The 16,948-nt window shown below is 34.2% G+C and overlaps 2 protein-coding genes across 4 annotated transcripts in view; both read right to left on the bottom strand.

Moving 5' to 3' along the window:
- The window catches only part of LOC128220134 (solute carrier family 23 member 1-like), a 33,284-nt gene extending 21,477 nt beyond the window's left edge, over positions 1–11,807 (bottom strand). The window contains exons 1-6 of one of the 3 annotated variants that reach the window (XM_052928404.1): positions 11,648–11,807; positions 6,353–6,491; positions 5,980–6,049; positions 2,019–2,056; positions 1,683–1,783; positions 1,009–1,109 (exon numbers count right to left, since the gene is read on the bottom strand). In XM_052928404.1, the coding sequence (XP_052784364.1) occupies positions 1,009–1,109; positions 1,683–1,752 (171 nt within the window). In that variant the 5' untranslated portion in view covers positions 1,753–1,783; positions 2,019–2,056; positions 5,980–6,049; positions 6,353–6,491; positions 11,648–11,807. The remainder of the gene's footprint in view (positions 1–1,008; positions 1,110–1,682; positions 1,784–2,018; positions 2,057–5,979; positions 6,050–6,352; positions 6,492–11,647) is intronic. The other 2 variants (XM_052928405.1, XM_052928406.1) reach the window with 2 other exon arrangements.
- A 1,389-nt stretch (positions 11,808–13,196) lies between these two features.
- On the bottom strand, positions 13,197–15,740 carry LOC128218958 (uncharacterized). Its single transcript, XM_052926737.1, has 4 exons — positions 15,606–15,740; positions 14,843–15,009; positions 14,051–14,125; positions 13,197–13,759 (listed from the first exon to the last, which is right to left on the bottom strand). The coding sequence occupies exons 1-4, from the start codon at positions 15,649–15,651 to the stop codon at positions 13,346–13,348; spliced, it is 702 nt and encodes a 233-aa protein (XP_052782697.1). The 5' UTR covers positions 15,652–15,740; the 3' UTR covers positions 13,197–13,345.
- Positions 15,741–16,948: the final 1,208 nt, after the last annotated feature.

The raw sequence follows: 16,948 nt of genomic DNA, 5'->3' as shown, positions 1-16,948 counted from the left end.
CCTTCACTTTCCATAAAAGGCAACGGTGGCCTACTCATGAAAACCCGCTCATTGTACAACCGTTGCCCGGAGATATATGCGACACTGTGGATAAGCATTTTCTGTCGCCGGTTTTGCCATGGTTTTAATTGGCAACGATTGCAGTATCAACATGTTCATGTGTTAGGACTGTTCTGATTCCCGACTTGCCATGTTTGCAAAGGGCAACGGTTGAAATGTCTATGAAGTTTAACCTTTACAAAGTAACGCAACCATTATGACGTCAAACCTTTCTTTAAATTTGAAAGACGCGAAAACATTACAAAAGAACATAGATTTGAACAATCACTTCATCATATATTACTGCTCGTGAAACATCAGGGAACATTTCACATTACTTCTGATGAAATTAGCAAGTCTGATTTTGACCCAGAAAGTGGAATCGATCTTCATTCTACAGCATACCATGAGTGTGAACAAACATTTCTTACAACATTGTTAAAACATCATCACAATTCAAATATCGAAAGATGCCAGATTTGTCGGAAAGCGTTTGAAATGCCGATTTTTAGATGAAGACCACAAAAGTCTGTTTGAATAAGTATTTGTACGCTGGCTGGTGTTTGTAAATACAATTGGTAAATTAAATCAATTTGAACATAGTTAAAGAATAATTAAGGCTAAAGAGAGAGTGTTGCAAACAAATATTTTGTTTGTATCTCTGAACATAAACTCATTCCGTTATCAGGAAATTGAAATTTAATTTTAGTTGATTGTTTAAATAGTGCAAACAAGTGACATCCCCACAGAGGTGCCCTGAGCCGTCCTTTTGGACTACTTGATGCAACAATACAAGCTAAACCAAGATGATGTAAATAGATTGGTCGTCTTTTAGTAACAGAGGTTTGTGATGTGTGACGTAAGTGATACGTACTGCTATTGGATATAACATATTTAGAGATGCAAACGTACTAAATAAATACATTGTGTATAACATTTTAACTACTCTCGATTGATGTAAGAACAAACCTGTTCTCCTTGCAATGCATCCTGCGCCTTTTGAGGATTCTTGTCATCGACAAAGGCTTGATCTGTATCCATAAAGTTGGAAAAGCCCCTGTTCACCATGCCTAGAATAATAATAAAAACATCGATGAGAAAGTACAGATGCAAAAGCTATGCCATTTCCGAAACGATTTTTACGATTAATTCTGAAAATAGTGAATTAACGTTTATATATGTATAGATTGTAACCCAAAGTCAAACAATGGTGATGTTGGGTCGCTTAGTCAGCAATTTTGGCCAAATAAATAATGGCGCGAGCTGGCAAAGTAAAAATAACACACCATTTTATTTTAGGTTTAAACGCAAACGCTCATTTCTTTCCATAGTATCAATTATTTGAGTGAGATGTGCAATTTATAACAATGTTGTTAAAATGTATACGATGCCTACAAGAAGTACTGTTAACGAAATTTAATGCAGCACTTCTTCACAGGGAAAGGTTTCTTTGGCATTGAGATTTGTTTTCGAGGATTATGGTAAGTATACTTTTTCTAATCTCAAGGTAGGGTAAATCCGACGAACATAACATCAATTATGTGGAGTCTTAACAGGTACATGTTTTGGTTCTTTTCGTTTGCTAACATGCTGTGATCCTTTTCACATTAGCTGACAAGTATATTCATTTATCGACGCATTACCAGTAGTCTGCGAATCCTTCCCTCCGTCTCCACCCACAGACGTCGGTTTCATGTTCAATAGTTCTGCCATTTCGACGAAGTATGCCAACAACTCTTTGTGGCTGGAAAGGAGTAAGATATAGTTAGTAGTTGCAGTAAAGAAGCTCAAATTGTTACTAAATTGAATTAAAGTAAAAATAGTAGTCAAAGTATCATATTTATATATATATATGGATATATGAATAAGGTAGGTTTGGGATTCAATGTAAGCACACAAGACATTTAATACACCACGAAAAGAAGATTATAATCTATTCCATTAGAATTCATAATGAGTATAAAGGAAATAATTCTCACCTGTAGTGAATTCCTTAAAATGTCTCACTCACGAAAACCTACAACCAAACAAAATCATATTGAGTGGAGTGAAAGAGAGAAGGTTATAATTATGTATTTTTGTTTTATGTTAATTAGATTATTTTGCTCCATCCTTCCATTTACAATGATACATTTTGCACCTTTGCTCCTGTCTGCGTCGGAGGCTGACAATAAGAAGTCCAGGGCACTGCTCTCTGAGGCATGCATTCTAGGGGAAATATTAGGGTGACCGGTATACACAGCTGAAATATTGCCATTTTATTCTAAGTCTTATTTTATCGCGGATCACCTGCACTCTTATGTAACGTTTTCCGCCTTGTTTGTACCACTGATTAGTGATGATTACGGTTGTGCTCATGTTAACATTTGATACATGTTAATGTAATGGAAACTTAACAAGCCCAGCAACCACAACATAAAAATAAATCCACAACAGCAACATTATTCGGAGGCACGAGCTAAGCCCCTTTAAACGGAAACAGTCGAACCCCGTTGGCTCAAACTCCCAGGGACCGGCGAAATACCTCGAGCATCGGGGAGTTCGAGCCAAGCGGGAATGCTTACCTACAGTATAAAGAAATTGGACCTCTAGCTCGAGCCATCGAAGAAATCGAGCCAAGCAAGTTTGAGCCATCAGGGTTCGACTGTATACTCAGGTGTATATCATACATGCAAATACAATGTGTCCTGGCTAACTCGAACATCCTGCACACATACCTGAATGATGGTATCCACAAGTAATTTGTTTCACATGCATCCAAAACAATTGTGTTCCATAACACCTTGTTTTTGTACTTTATTTCTAATAAATGTGCCTTTTTTATTTTCCCTGATAACAGTATAAGATGGGATTATAGCTATTTGCAGATTGCATATAAGCTACACAATAAAAGCATATGTTGTTGAAATACTTGAGCAGCTTGTCATATAGAAAAAAAAGATATTCTTTCCTATGAAAAATGGTTTTGAGCAGTTCTAAATGGAGCTGCCATTAATGACTATTTGGATATGAGGACACAGTGAAAGATCACTTGCATGAGACAAAAATGGGAAGAACTGGAAATATTAACGACTTAAAAACATTACTATGCGAGGGAATTTACAGATATAGGCGTTGTTAAATTTATCTCTTATTTGACTCTATTAAAACATGAGTCTGAAAAGGCACCTTTTGATTTAACCTGTAGTCTTTATCTAAAAAATATCCATTGTCGGCCTAATCACACTTTTGCTTCAACAATTACATATGATTGTGAGGTGTGGGTTTTGGTGATTTATCACTTATTTATATACATGAAGACAAATTTACAAAGATTATAAAGTATTCATTTTAATAACAACGAAATTCATTTGAGTTGCATATTCTACTGATCAAATCGTGTCTCGCTTATGATTCCTAGCTACATGTACTTTTATCAAAATGAATTTCAAATTTCAATATTTTTTTTTATAAAAAATGAATGAATACCTTGATAAATTATAATTATACAAATTAATTTCATGGTTCAATTCGTGTTCTCCTGGAAATGAATAATTCCTTGCACGTTCATTTTAGATTTATTAAATGGATGAAAAAAGAATGCATGGTTTGATTCTTATATAATTGAACAAAGTTTTGTGTGGACTCAATTAACCACCCGTTAAATGCATGCTACTATCATGGGCATGTTTGTTGTACATTACGATTCTTTTTTACAAACTAATTTGGGATAAGGTGATACCAAGTGACTACTTTACATTGATAAATAGTTTTTAATAAATGTTACACTTAATTGCGAAATATTATCGCTTTGGTTTATGTTAATTCTTCATTCAAACGATACTGTTATCTTTGAGACCTTTTTAAATATTTGCCCTATAAGTACCCAGCACTCAACCAATTCCTTTGAACGTAAGTTATTCTGTTTTATTTAGATAGTGGAGAAACAGAACTTAACATATATTAAACCATTATCACAGCCCATCTGTGGGTCAGTGAAAGTAAATAAACATGTCAGGGCGCTAAACAGTTTTCCTTTCAACTTGTTCAGTGAACGTTCGGCAGCATCATTATGGTGGTGAAACCAATTTTCTTGCCTAGGTCCGTGTTTAATTTCCGTTTAAAGTATTCTATAATATTATATATTACATAAATGTGTCCCTTCTTTATGTATATAAAGTTGATCGGTTCGTATATCAATGTTTTTTAACAAAAATCCAGTTCTATGACGTCAGCGGTCGATGTCATGTTTTCGGCTGGTCCGGACCTCGCAAAAAATATAATATGGACCGCTGACGTCATATAATATGGACCGCTGACGTCATTAAACTGGTGAGTGCTGTTGCAGTTTTCACAAAGACATTTTTTCGCAAGTAAACAATGATAGATTTTTTCACTAAAACACATCAAAGATGATTTAAATTTATTAAATGGTAAAAAAGTGTTCGGTATAATATAAGAAATATAACACACCACTTCGGGCCTCGGTCCATATACACATTCGGGTGCTGACTGGCTGGTTCTTATAATGTCATATGACCCTCAGTGGTGTGTAATATTTCTTAATTATTTAGGCTGATTGGGTTGTCCTTTAAAATCAATACATACACATGTATAACAAAAATCATTTTTGAGTGATAAACCTTCAACTATTTACTAAATAATGCGTTTATGGAAACTATTTATTACTGATTTCAAGATAGTAACCGTGTACTTAATGGCCGAAAACGCAAAATATTAATTGATTGGTGAGTACTAAAATATTTACTGTGAGCTACTATCGTCTCATAAGGTAGAAATACCGTGTTTTCTGCGCCTGTCTGTCAAATTAAACTCAGTATCCTTCAGATGAACCATTGCTTTCGACATTTATCCATCCTTTTTATTATAACATTTGTATTAATTGTGGTAAATCTTTTTTTTGGAGTAGGAGTGCATCTTTAATATCCATCTGCGTAAGAGGGTTTTTTATGGGGATTCTGCCATATTTCGTTAAAATAACTATATCGAAGTGTCAATTAGTTATTGTTTTAAATGTTTTTAAACAACCTCTTACCGCTGACAAGAACAGGGCATTTATTTGAAATAGCGATTTAAGGTGTTGTATCTGTAGGTTTTATCATATTTATGAAACATTTTGTAGTAAAGATTTGAAAATGTTAAACAAACAGACAATTTTGATTGAAATTATAAATAGAAAATGGGTGTAAAAAATATATGCAAATAGTTTAATTGTGTCTGAAATCTACTGAAATCTAATGCAAAACATGACTCAATATGCGATGTCAGAATGTCATTATAATTACAAATGAATAATAATATATGAAATGTAATACGATATACCAGTCCAACATGCATGCGAGTTTTAAGTCAAGCATTTATCTGTCAGGCGACGTTCGAGTAACTATCAATAAGACGAATCATAAAATATATTTACAATTTGTGCAGCACCCTGACTTTACTTTGCGCAACTGGAGTTCCACACATTTTATTTTACGTCTTATGACAAAGGCCAAAATTCCGTTCAATTATAGGTCAATTTAAGTATGAACTAGACCAATTGAAAAAGCAAACACCTCTGGAATGAGAAGTCGGTCATAATAAAAGTTATAAAACATTATACAATAAATATATATTACGTTTTATGCATTGTCATTTACAAAACATCGGTCATAATAAAAGTTATAAAACATTATACAATAAGTATATATTAAGTATTATGCATTGTCATTGCAAAACAAAACTCATCTTGTCTTGCGAATGCAAACTATACACATGTAAGCGTAAAACGAATTATGTAAATACTTAACCGCTGTTAATACCCCTACGAAAATCGTACTAAGTTTACCTACCTTCGTTATTTACACGTCACACTAATTAACATGCCATATATATATGACCTAGTGCAACTTTTCTATTCTGTATAAAATCCGTCATATTTGAAAGGTAAAATAAACGTACTTACAAATCCCCGTCGCGATCTTTACAGAAGAGGATGGTTTGCAATGCAACGTTGCTCGCCTAATCTTTTCTATATAAAATACGAAAGATATGACGCTTTAAATATACTGCATCGCGTCCACAGTATGTTTATCGAAGTAGATCATTCTCCCTACATCGAGTCTAGTTCTTTTTCGTTTGATAAAATGCATTAAATTCAAGCTTTTAAACAAAAACTTACAAAACCCCATACGATTTCATTTAAAGGAGGTGACTCGTAGATGGTGCATTCTAATTCTTTACCACTGAGACTTTTTATATGAAATCCGTCAAAATTATCCAATGCTAAAAATCGTACTAACCAAGTCACGCCTCGCTTTCGAACGATACTTACCGAGGTAGATGAGTCCTTTCCCGTTCCTTCCTCGATCGCTTATGTACTGTTAGGATCCATGTGCAACACTCGAGCGCTTTCCAGTCTCCCGGGTTTGCAGGCTTATGAGCATGTAGGTCGCCCGTCAAGGTTCTTCATTCTAAAAACGTTGACAAGATAAACATTTTTTGATTGTCCAAGGTCAAGGTAATAAGTAAGTCACAGGCCGTGTCAAACTTGTATGGATTAAGGGAAAATGTGACACAAGCTTTGAGTGGCTAGAGCTACCCTGTTTTTTTTAACGTGTATAGAACTGTCACACGTGACCCCCATTTAAGACGATTAGTGTGTGTTGATTGGTGTGGCTGGGACTTGAACCTGCGAGCCCTGGATTGAGAGTCAAGTGTGTTACCACTGTGGACCACGGATCCGCAAAACGGAAATAACATCGGGGGTGGGGGGGGGGAGGGGAGGACCAAGCAAAGTGTTTATAAACAAAACATTAAACCAAAGCTAATAAATATTTTTCTTGGCCTTACCCTACCGAAGCGCTAAAACCCGCAACCGAAGTTCTTTTCAGCCTCTCCTGTGGATCCTTTCGATACTAATTTCGGAAATTAAGGGTAGGAAAGTAAAGAACATGCCTTGTAACAGGAACGTGACAAATACCCCCGCTGGGTCTCGTTGGACATTTAGCCAATAGCATGTGGGTCTATATGGACAGATGGTCGTCATTATTTAACATATTTCCATGACGATCGTCCCTATTTTCCTATGAACTTTGGAAATATTCATTGCTAACATTGTCAAAGGGCAAAGAATAAACACGAAATGATAAATCACTGCAAGATTGAGTGGATATTGCAATTTAAATGGGATTATCATGCACTGTTGAACATGTATGTATCTGAACATTTTATATAACGTTAGAGATATATATGAGTACTCTCTTAAAAGAATGAGTTGAGTTCATTTGTTTCGAGTAATTGACAAACCAAGCTGGAAATTGAAAAAATGTCATTTTTTTTCAAATTAAATAACGTATATCGTTACAAACGAACAATATACATGTCCGAAATAATTAGATTTTTAATAAATGGGTAAACTTCACTAACGATTCATTACATATAACAGTTACAACGATACAATGTAGGAACGGGGCGTAACCCAACTATGCAATAAGCATGGCTATATCATAGTCTTATTACCTCCCTTTTCTTCAAATTAATATAATTTAGCTTTCAATTGAAATATTTTGTAAAAATAACAGTGTAAACGTATTCAAACGAATAACCTTCTATCAAAAATATAAAAAAAAACATATTAGTATATAATTCAATATGTTATTTGTGCATTAAGAATGCCACGTGATATGCAAACTGCGTAGTGACGATGTGTGCGGTAAATTTTGACTATACTTCCGGTTTTATGGCATGTGTGTTATTGCGATAAATTCATTTTTTTATCAAATTTAAAATATGTAAAGAGGAGTCAATTGGTCATCCAAGTTTACATTATTTTCTTCAAGATACTGGATTTGGGACTTTAAACATGGAGGATATTTGTGGTTAGAATCAGAAAAATAAATGAATATTACTATCATTTCAATGCTTAAGTTGTTACAACATTTGAAGTTTAAATTCGATAGTGAAAATTATTTCAAATTTATTAATAAATTATTTCTGTAATACGTGCCATGTCGTACTTCTAACATTTCTCTATGTATATCGTACAGTTTGTTTATTCAGACCAGAGAATTCTTGCTAATTGCTGAGTATACAGTCATGTCAATTATATTTCTAATATCATAATATTTTTTTTTAAATACATACCATTTAACTTGTTATAATTTCTTTTGAGGTCATTTGGTCAATGGTAAATGTCGAAGTCACCTAGATAACATTCAGCTGAATATCGGTTTCCGATCAATTATGAAGGACGCTGCGGTCCAGGGACCTTTAACTTTCTAGGTAGTTGGTCATTGGCATATACAAATTCATATCAAGTTAACTCCTCTATATATTATATAATTACGACACAGGAGTACTGAAAAATCGGCTCCGTTCTAAAAAAACCGGCAAATACAAATTCACATCATGTTAACTGCTATATGTAATATATAATTACGACACAGGAGTACTGAAAAATCGGTTCCGTTCTAAAAAAAACAGGCAAATACAAATTCACATCATGTTAACTGCTATATGTAATATATAATTACGACACAGGAGTACTGAAAAATCGCTTCCGTTATACAAAAAACAGGCAAATACAAATTCACATCATGTTAACTGCTATATGTAATATATAATTACGACACAGGAGTACTGAAAAATCGCTTCCGTTATACAAAAAACAGGCAAATACAAATTCACATCATGTTAACTGCTATATGTAATATATAATTACGACACAGGAGTACTGAAAAATCGGTTCATTTCTTAAGAACGGGCATATGCCAATTCATTTGAACTTAACTCCTATATGTTATATAAAATTACGATACAAGAATTCTTTAATTTTGGTTGCGCTGACAACCGAGTAAAGACGTCACGGAGCAACGATAAATTTGTTTTGAAAGGAAATTATATTGAATGAATGGCAGTACTTGCAAAGGGTAATGAATTGTTAAATACTTTGAAAGAAGGACAAGTGTATAGCTTCCAAAAGCTTAACCAAAGCTTAGAGTGAAAAAAATGTATAAACTAAAATGTATTGTGATTATAAAATAGTGTAGCTAGATATTCTATTAAACAAAATAAAACTGTATTGTGGGTATAAAATATTGTGATAATCAAATTTCAGTTTAATGTATTTTATAATAACAAGTTAAAGGGACTAGAAACCAGATGGTAGAAAAATCAGCAATAACATTATATCCTTAAAACAAGCCTAGAATTGTCAACGCAGCTAGTAGGTGACCGATGATACATTAGTTTACATGATTGAAAGAATAAACGCAACAATCATGTTACTATCTCATCTAAGATTTTTCGTTTAAAAATAGCCAAAATGTATTCCCAGTTAAAGTCATATCTGTTTATGACTACAGATAAATATGTCAACGCGATTTTTAAACTTACAGGGATTTACGTGGTAGACAAGCCCAGTCAATTGCGAATTGCAAAACTTCTCAAAAACTGCAAAAGATGCACTTGTCGTAACCGATGTGATACATCAGTAAGTAAGATTCATTGCGTTATACACAACGATATTAATTTTATGTAAGTTTTTGACAATTTTCGTTTTTCTCGCATTTGTATCATTTGGTGTCTAGCCCCTTTAAGCAAACAAAAAGTGATGTTTCTCATTGATACACACTATGAAGTCCATCGAGCTTAAGCTGTATGAGTTTAAATATTAGTTCATAGCATGCAAGCAAGTATTAAAATGCAAATATCAATGCATAGAGTGATTTTCAGTGCTTGGTTATGAATACCATTTTTAATTTATAACAATTTCAAATGAAATTGAATTAAGTCTTTCGGAAAATTGTGATCAGTGAACACAAAATATATCAATGTGCATCCTCGAAGAAACGGCATAAAATGATCTAAGTAAATATCATACCTGTTTTTTTTTATTTCATTGTATGAAAGTATTTTAAAAATATACAGTAAATACTACACATTACAGTGTTAATACGATACTTCTTACGGCAGTTTACTCCAGTTCTATCATTAGACAAAGGAGCTACATTTGAAAAAAAAATAGGCATTCGAGCGTTTTACTAAACTAACATCATTTTGTACCATTTGAAAGAAAAGAAGTTTATCTTTCGGCGGTTTGAAAATCGTCAAACTGACAAAAGATGACCTACTTTTCTTTCAAATGGCAGTACCCACGAATCCAGTTTTTCAACATTATAATAATCATGAAGATATGAATTAGGGCAAGTTTAACGTTTTTTCACCGATGTGTTATATATTTCCTATAAATTAAATAATTGAAAAATGTATCAAATCACCATAACTTTTGTTAAAGCAAACTAAGGACGTTCATGTTGATACAAACCTCGTTTAAGTTTTTCTCTCAAGGGTTTTGGCAGTTTGAAAACCTGTTTTAAAGCTGCACTCTCACAGATTGAACGTTTTGACAACTTTTTTTTTTTTGCCTTGGAACGAGCCATCCATAAAAATCCATAAAAAACAGTTATATATGACTGCTGACAAAAAATTAGATTGCAGATTTTTATATTTAAGTTCAAAAAGTTATGTTTTATGCATTTTTCTTTAACCGTTAGTAACGGTTTAAGCCATAAAACATTAATTGTCGAACAGAAATATGAAAATCTACGATCTGATTTTTTGTCAGCAACCATATATCATTGGTTTGCAGATATTTACGCAAAAATTTGCTCCTTCGAAGACAAAAAATAAAAAAGTTGTAAAAAAGGTATATCTGTGAAAGTGCACTTTAAAAGTTTTGCTTGAAGTTTGGTGTACAGTTTCAACCTAATGATTAAGCCTTTGCAGGGACCTATTATTTCTAAATTTTATTCAAAACAATGAAACCGCAGATAGTCGTTTGGCTGTTTTAACTACATGGTGCTTCCGCCACATTTTTTTTTAAAGTAGAGTAGTTTTCGGATAGAACGAACCGACGAAACCGCCTCCGGAGTAGGTTTCGATAATTTCAAAAACAAGTTTCTGTTTTCGTTAAACATACGATACAACTGGTTTTAATTTAAATTGAAACTGTTTCAACAACTACACAATTCGTGAATCAATATAAAACCAAAAACTGGTTTATAACCAACTCAAAAGCTAATAATTAAGTGAGCAGTTACTGAACTCATGGCAGATGTGTGCCAAACAGGTCCGCATGCACTACAGCGAAGACAACGCACACATTACAATCAAGCATTCAACAGCACATAACTACATGAACATATCTTAAACCTATATAACCAAAAAAATAAGTCAATATACATGTTTTTACTGACATAGCCGTACGCAGAAAGTTTTTAATGTTTTGTGTCCGTTCTAGTTCAAAACGAATGGCCTTGATTATTGCCAAAACTATTCGTCTCATCAGCTTTATGTACGGTCATGAACCTTGACAGTCGTTGATAAGATCTTCCATACGTTTTGTAGTTTGTAATAACATGGTATGGTACAAACGTTTGCCCTAGATATACGGTTAAGTGGTTTAAACGCATCCTTGATTTAAATTTAAAAAAGAAGAACATTTATACAAGTTAATGAAGGTATTCAAATTCTAAATTTAATGTCTACGGTTAAAATACTGTTAACGCTTATACAAGTACTGTATACCTGAAGGCGTTACCTGAACAAAATATTGAAAAGTATTTACCTGTCTTGGTTAAATCCAAAATTTGAAATTAAATTACGAAATAAGACAAGTTCAAGATCTGGCTGTACTATGTATGCTATTGTTGCAATAGTGAGTCATGATTGAAAATTAATGCAGACACCTTTTCAATGCACCGAATAAAACATATATATGATATCGGCCGTTAAAACCCTCAATCAAATAATCCAATTAACCTACACGAACGAACTCATTAATAGTTCATCAAACTACGTATAGATGTTTTGAATATTTATGAGTCACTAGTTATGTAGGTTTCGGGGGGGGGGGGGGGGGCACATTTACAACAGTGTAATTCCATTTGTGATTTATGGTTTATAAGACTGCTGCATGGGTAAAGAGTGTGACTATCTATGTCTCTCAATCTATGGACATGTATGAAAAAGCTAAATTATATTAACCATGTATATCTTGGGATGAGGTGAAAGTTGTTGTCCTGTTTTGCAGGGGGCCAAGCGTTATTGAAAAGTTACTAAGGAAGGCAGGTGGTTTCCTTTACAATCAGGACAGGTCCATAGTTGAGAAACGTTTGAATAGGTTTTTTTTTCTTTTTGCTCGTTCATTTACAAGCCCAGAAATACAACACATATCTATCTTACAGTGGCAACATGAGCTGGATGTTTGGCCTGATGCTCAACGTTCTCAATACGTCTACGACAGGCAAAGGTTATGGATGGGGCTGTGACCCCAACATTTACAATTGACGGTATTTTAACACTTACTGTGTATTGTCTTGAAGCGTTGTGTGTCTTATTTGGTGTTTGCTTGGATTTAATCAGTGTGTCGTTAAATAGAAAATTTGTAGAGTTTTGGCTGACTGTGATTGTCCCTGTGGTTTCCAATATAAAAAAGCTACGAAAAGCCTTAGCACGGTTTATTGGCCTTACCCGAGACTCACGTGGTTTAACCGGGAAGCGAGCAACCGCTACATTGCTGGACGCGAATGGCCGAACGCTTCCCAGCGGAGCCAGGATCGCGTACCTATGACGAGGGATGCCCGGGAGCTAGGCTCTTAAAATCACTTCAATACATGCGTTCTTTTGATACGTATGCGAAAGTTTTAATAATCGCAACAAATTATTGACCATGCATGGTCACAATTCAACATTTTTCGCAATGTTCAACACATTTACAACCTCCTCCACCTACACCTGACTGCACATAATCACACCACAAACTTCACCGTAACAATTTATTGAAATAACTGGGTCTTAATAACTGAATTCTATGGCTCAGAATGTTAATATGTCTTTAAAAAGTGCGATTTTGCGTTGTTCAAAAATTGTGTAAGGAATCCGGACAAGATTGTGAATAGCACCAGTCTTAGGTTCGACTGCAGCATTATGTTACGCTATGGTACGTTATGTTATGTCTAAGAAGCTTGGAATACATTTACAAAAACAGAGGAATTGCAGAAGTAATTTGAGGTTATTGATGCATGTGCACAATGTTCAAATAATCCCTATTCATGCAAATTTCAGATTTAAAAAATAACAACAACGCATTGTATATATTTTTACACGTGCGGAAACATAACATAATCAATGAAATAACACCATTTCTTCATTCTATTCAATAGGTTGCTAAGCAAAAATAATCGATCAACATATAAAACTCCTCAAATCTTATACAAAACTATGATTTGATATGTCAAAATATGGTTAGATCTAACAGTCACATTTACAACAATACATGATCCGTATGGGATGTTGAAGATGGATTAACTATTTGTACAAAGCCCCCGGTCTGTGTGTTCGCAACGTAGGTACTAGCATAGTTGTTGAAAGAAGTTAACAGCACTACAGGTTGTCCTTGTCTGGAAATGTGGTTACTGTTTTTCCCAAACGTCATGGGGCCGTATAGAAACAGACTCACGAAAAGTGCGGTCAAAAGGCACATGACAAGAGATATTGCAAGGGATATCGCAGATAAAGCAATGTTAACGTTGACGTCGCCAGCCGTCAACGCCTCTTTTACATAAACACGGCCCAGCTTTAGTCTGATGCAATCTATTAAAACCCAAACTCCACCAACTCCAAGAACAGCCCACAGACAGATCCCAGCAAATCCAAAGACCACGCTGAAAAATTCTCCCTAGAAAAAAATTAAAAGCCATTACAGGGCCTGTAAACTGTTGCATGTACATTGTATTTGAAAACTTCAGGAATGTCAAAAATGTAGGGTTTGATATGTATATAATCACCTATTAAAGTCAATGAAAGTTAGTTGAACACATGTAATAAATATTAAGGGCATAACCCTTCATAATTATGTATGTACTCAAAATATTTATTAAACGTATTCAAATGACTTTACTTGAATTATTTACTTTACTTCGGTTGACTACAAAAAATACCAAATATTTTTTATGGACATTCGACATACTAGAAAGTTTAACTTCGACGAAGCTTCTCTTCCAAAATGGTCAATGTTTCTTGCCATCAACACAAGCACTGCACTCTGAGAAAGAAAAACATAACAATATGAAGACTATTTGCAATTGTGTTGATAAATAAAGGTACTTCCGGCCAAACATCCTTTTATGTTTAACAACTAATGACTTTCACAGGACATCACATATCAGTCTAAAGGGTACAATGAAGGTTATACATTTTTTAAATTCAATAACATTTATCTCATTTGACTTTGATGATTAAAACAAAAAAAAAACAAAAAAAAAACAAAAAAAACTATAGTATTTATGTATAGATAAAAATATATTTGTCTTATAACTGTTTTTTTTTTAATTAATAGCTACGTGGACACGAATTCCCAACTGAAAAAAGCGCCAAAATATCCCTAACGTTTTATTATATTTTATATTAAACAAAATATGATTTTCATCAACCTATATTTTGCGCCTTTAAAATTGTGACCATCAGCTTTTCAAGCATCCTGCATTTACATTTTCGAATTACTATGCTTTATGGAAAAATAAATAAGTGCAAGTCGATCTAGTCCGGCTGAAACATATCCGAAATACTCATCCATATTATGTTAACATAATTATGTACTATTAACCACGTGGTGTGGCACACGTGATCAACTTACAAACAAGAATAATGTAATACATTCTAGAAGGGACATCCTTCTAGAGCATAAAATGCACAGAACGTATCAAAATATTTTTGGTTATCGTTTGTCTTTCTTTGTGAAATCGGGCCCTGAACAACTTACTGCCAGGCCTGCAGGGGGTGCCAACATATAGGGGAACTGTCTGGATCTGCTCGCCATTAGAACACCGAACATTACGCCCAACAAGGACAGTATAAATATAGCAATGGATAGGTTCCGAACATGCCGAAGTATACACCGCTTCTTGTGAATCGATATAGTTTCTCTCTCTGGAAGTAGAAAAGAACAAAATCACCTGTTTCTCTCTGAATAGAGAAAAGAACATAATCACCTGTTTCACTCTTAATGGAAAAAATAAGAAAGTCACGTGGTTTTCTCTGCAAGGAAAAACAAAACAAAGTCACCGGCTTCTCTCTGAATGCAAAAAAGTCACGTGGTTCCCTGAAAAGGGGGAAATAACAAAGTCACTAGTTTCTCTCTGAGTTGAGAAAAGAACAAAGTCACCTGCTTCTCTCGGAATGGAAAACAACAACAAAGTCATGTGGTTCTCTTTGAAAAGGGGGAAACAGCAAGTCATTTGTCTTTCTCTGAAAGGGGAATACAGTTAATCATAGTTTGTTGCTTAACAATTTACATGTTAGAACAATCAATATGTCGAATCGATTCCGCATACGCCATTTGTGTGAGACGTTATTAATGAAAGAATCACTTGTGTTGGATTGTGTTTTAACAATGGCAAAATTCTGCATGCGAAAATGTCTATTTAAAAGTAGGCTTTTCAACACTGCCAATTGTATTTGTTTATGCTTTCATTAATAACTGTATACTTAAAAGATAAAAAACCCATACATTTTATGTCACTAACCTGTCGTAATAAACGTTCCATATCCGGTATTAAATCGTTCCTCCATGATTTTTAAACAAAATCTTTAACAATTCTAACCGCTTCTAACCTATTTTAACCTTTACATTGCTGCAATATATTAATGTAATTCTAATTTTCCCGGAGTCATCCGACCAGACTTCCAGACAAATGTATCGATCTAAGCTCAACACTGCGTACTCGATACCAACATGCTGCTTCGATTCCGAGAGAAGCCTGGTGAGATGCATTGGCATTGGAAGTCAGCAGAGCACGAATATGTCTTGAATTGCGATGCAAAGAACTAAATCACTAAGTAGTTATGTTTGAACATGTTGATACCGGTATTGACAAGGTGCAAGTATATTTTTACAGAACCAATGTTTTTATTTCGAGATTGTATCGTAATTACTTTGGACTTTAATTTCACTTTACCTTTTAAACTGTTTAAAAGTATTACGGCTAGTATCGACTAAGCTCACAAAAAAAGAATGAGTAGTGGGGAGGCAATATACTTCACATTTGCCAATACATTCATTTCCGAAAATCAGCAGTCATACGTTATTGATTATCATCAGGTAGACTCGTAGATATGAACATTGGCTGGCCCACTAAGTGGGTGGTTTAAATAAAAGTACATAGATCACTAAAACATAAATGTTGTTAGTATGTACTTACTGCGTGTCGCATCAATCCATTTATTTTGTTTAGTTTACACTAACAACCTCCAGCCCTCTAAAGTGCAAATGTTAGCAAATGATTGCAGGGAACGCTCGATTTATGAACTGTAAAACTACATTTGGATCTGCCTCTGTCAACCATATAATCAAATAAGCACGTACATGTATATGCTATGAAAGGAAACTATATTAAAGGGACAAGACATTATATGGTCCCAAAATCGGTAAATACCGTATTTCCTCAAAAAAAGCTTAGCATTATCAGTACGAACTACTATGATGCCGATTTGACACCACTTTACATGATTAAAATAATATTTGATCGCTGTCTCACCTTAGAGTTTTCCCGCTTAAATATGCGCATACTGTTTTACTAGTTTATAGTAAAAATATTTTGCATGTGAAAGTCACTTGATTAGGACAGATATATATACCGACGCTAATTTTAAATTACCTGGGAATTGCCATGAGACAGACCCAGCAAATTTCCGAGTTGGTAAAAAACGCAAACAATTCGAAAGGTTCATGTGTCGAGAGCGATGTGATGCATCAGTAATTAAGATTTGTACACACCGGTATCAATTTTAAGTTAGTTTTGGACGATTTTCTATTATTCTTGCAATAGTATCATCTGGTGACTAGTCCCTTTAACACGTATGCACAAAC

The sequence above is a fragment of the Mya arenaria genome, chromosome 15 (genome assembly GCF_026914265.1).
Source record: "Mya arenaria isolate MELC-2E11 chromosome 15, ASM2691426v1".
NCBI classification, from domain to species: Eukaryota; Metazoa; Mollusca; class Bivalvia; order Myida; family Myidae; genus Mya; species Mya arenaria.
Note: the sequence above shows the minus strand (reverse complement) of the source record. Positions and strands in the feature narration are given on the sequence as shown.

Coding starts and splice junctions, on each gene's coding strand:
- LOC128218958 (XM_052926737.1), bottom strand. CDS start 15,651: ATGGAGGAACGATTTAATACCGGATATGGAACGTTTATTACGACAG. Junction 15,010..15,605: donor TGGAACGTTTATTACGACAG/GTTAGTGACATA, acceptor TTCTACTTCCAG/AGAGAGAAACTATATCGATT. Junction 13,760..14,050: donor CGTCGAAGTTAAACTTTCTA/GTATGTCGAATG, acceptor ATTTTTTTCTAG/GGAGAATTTTTCAGCGTGGT.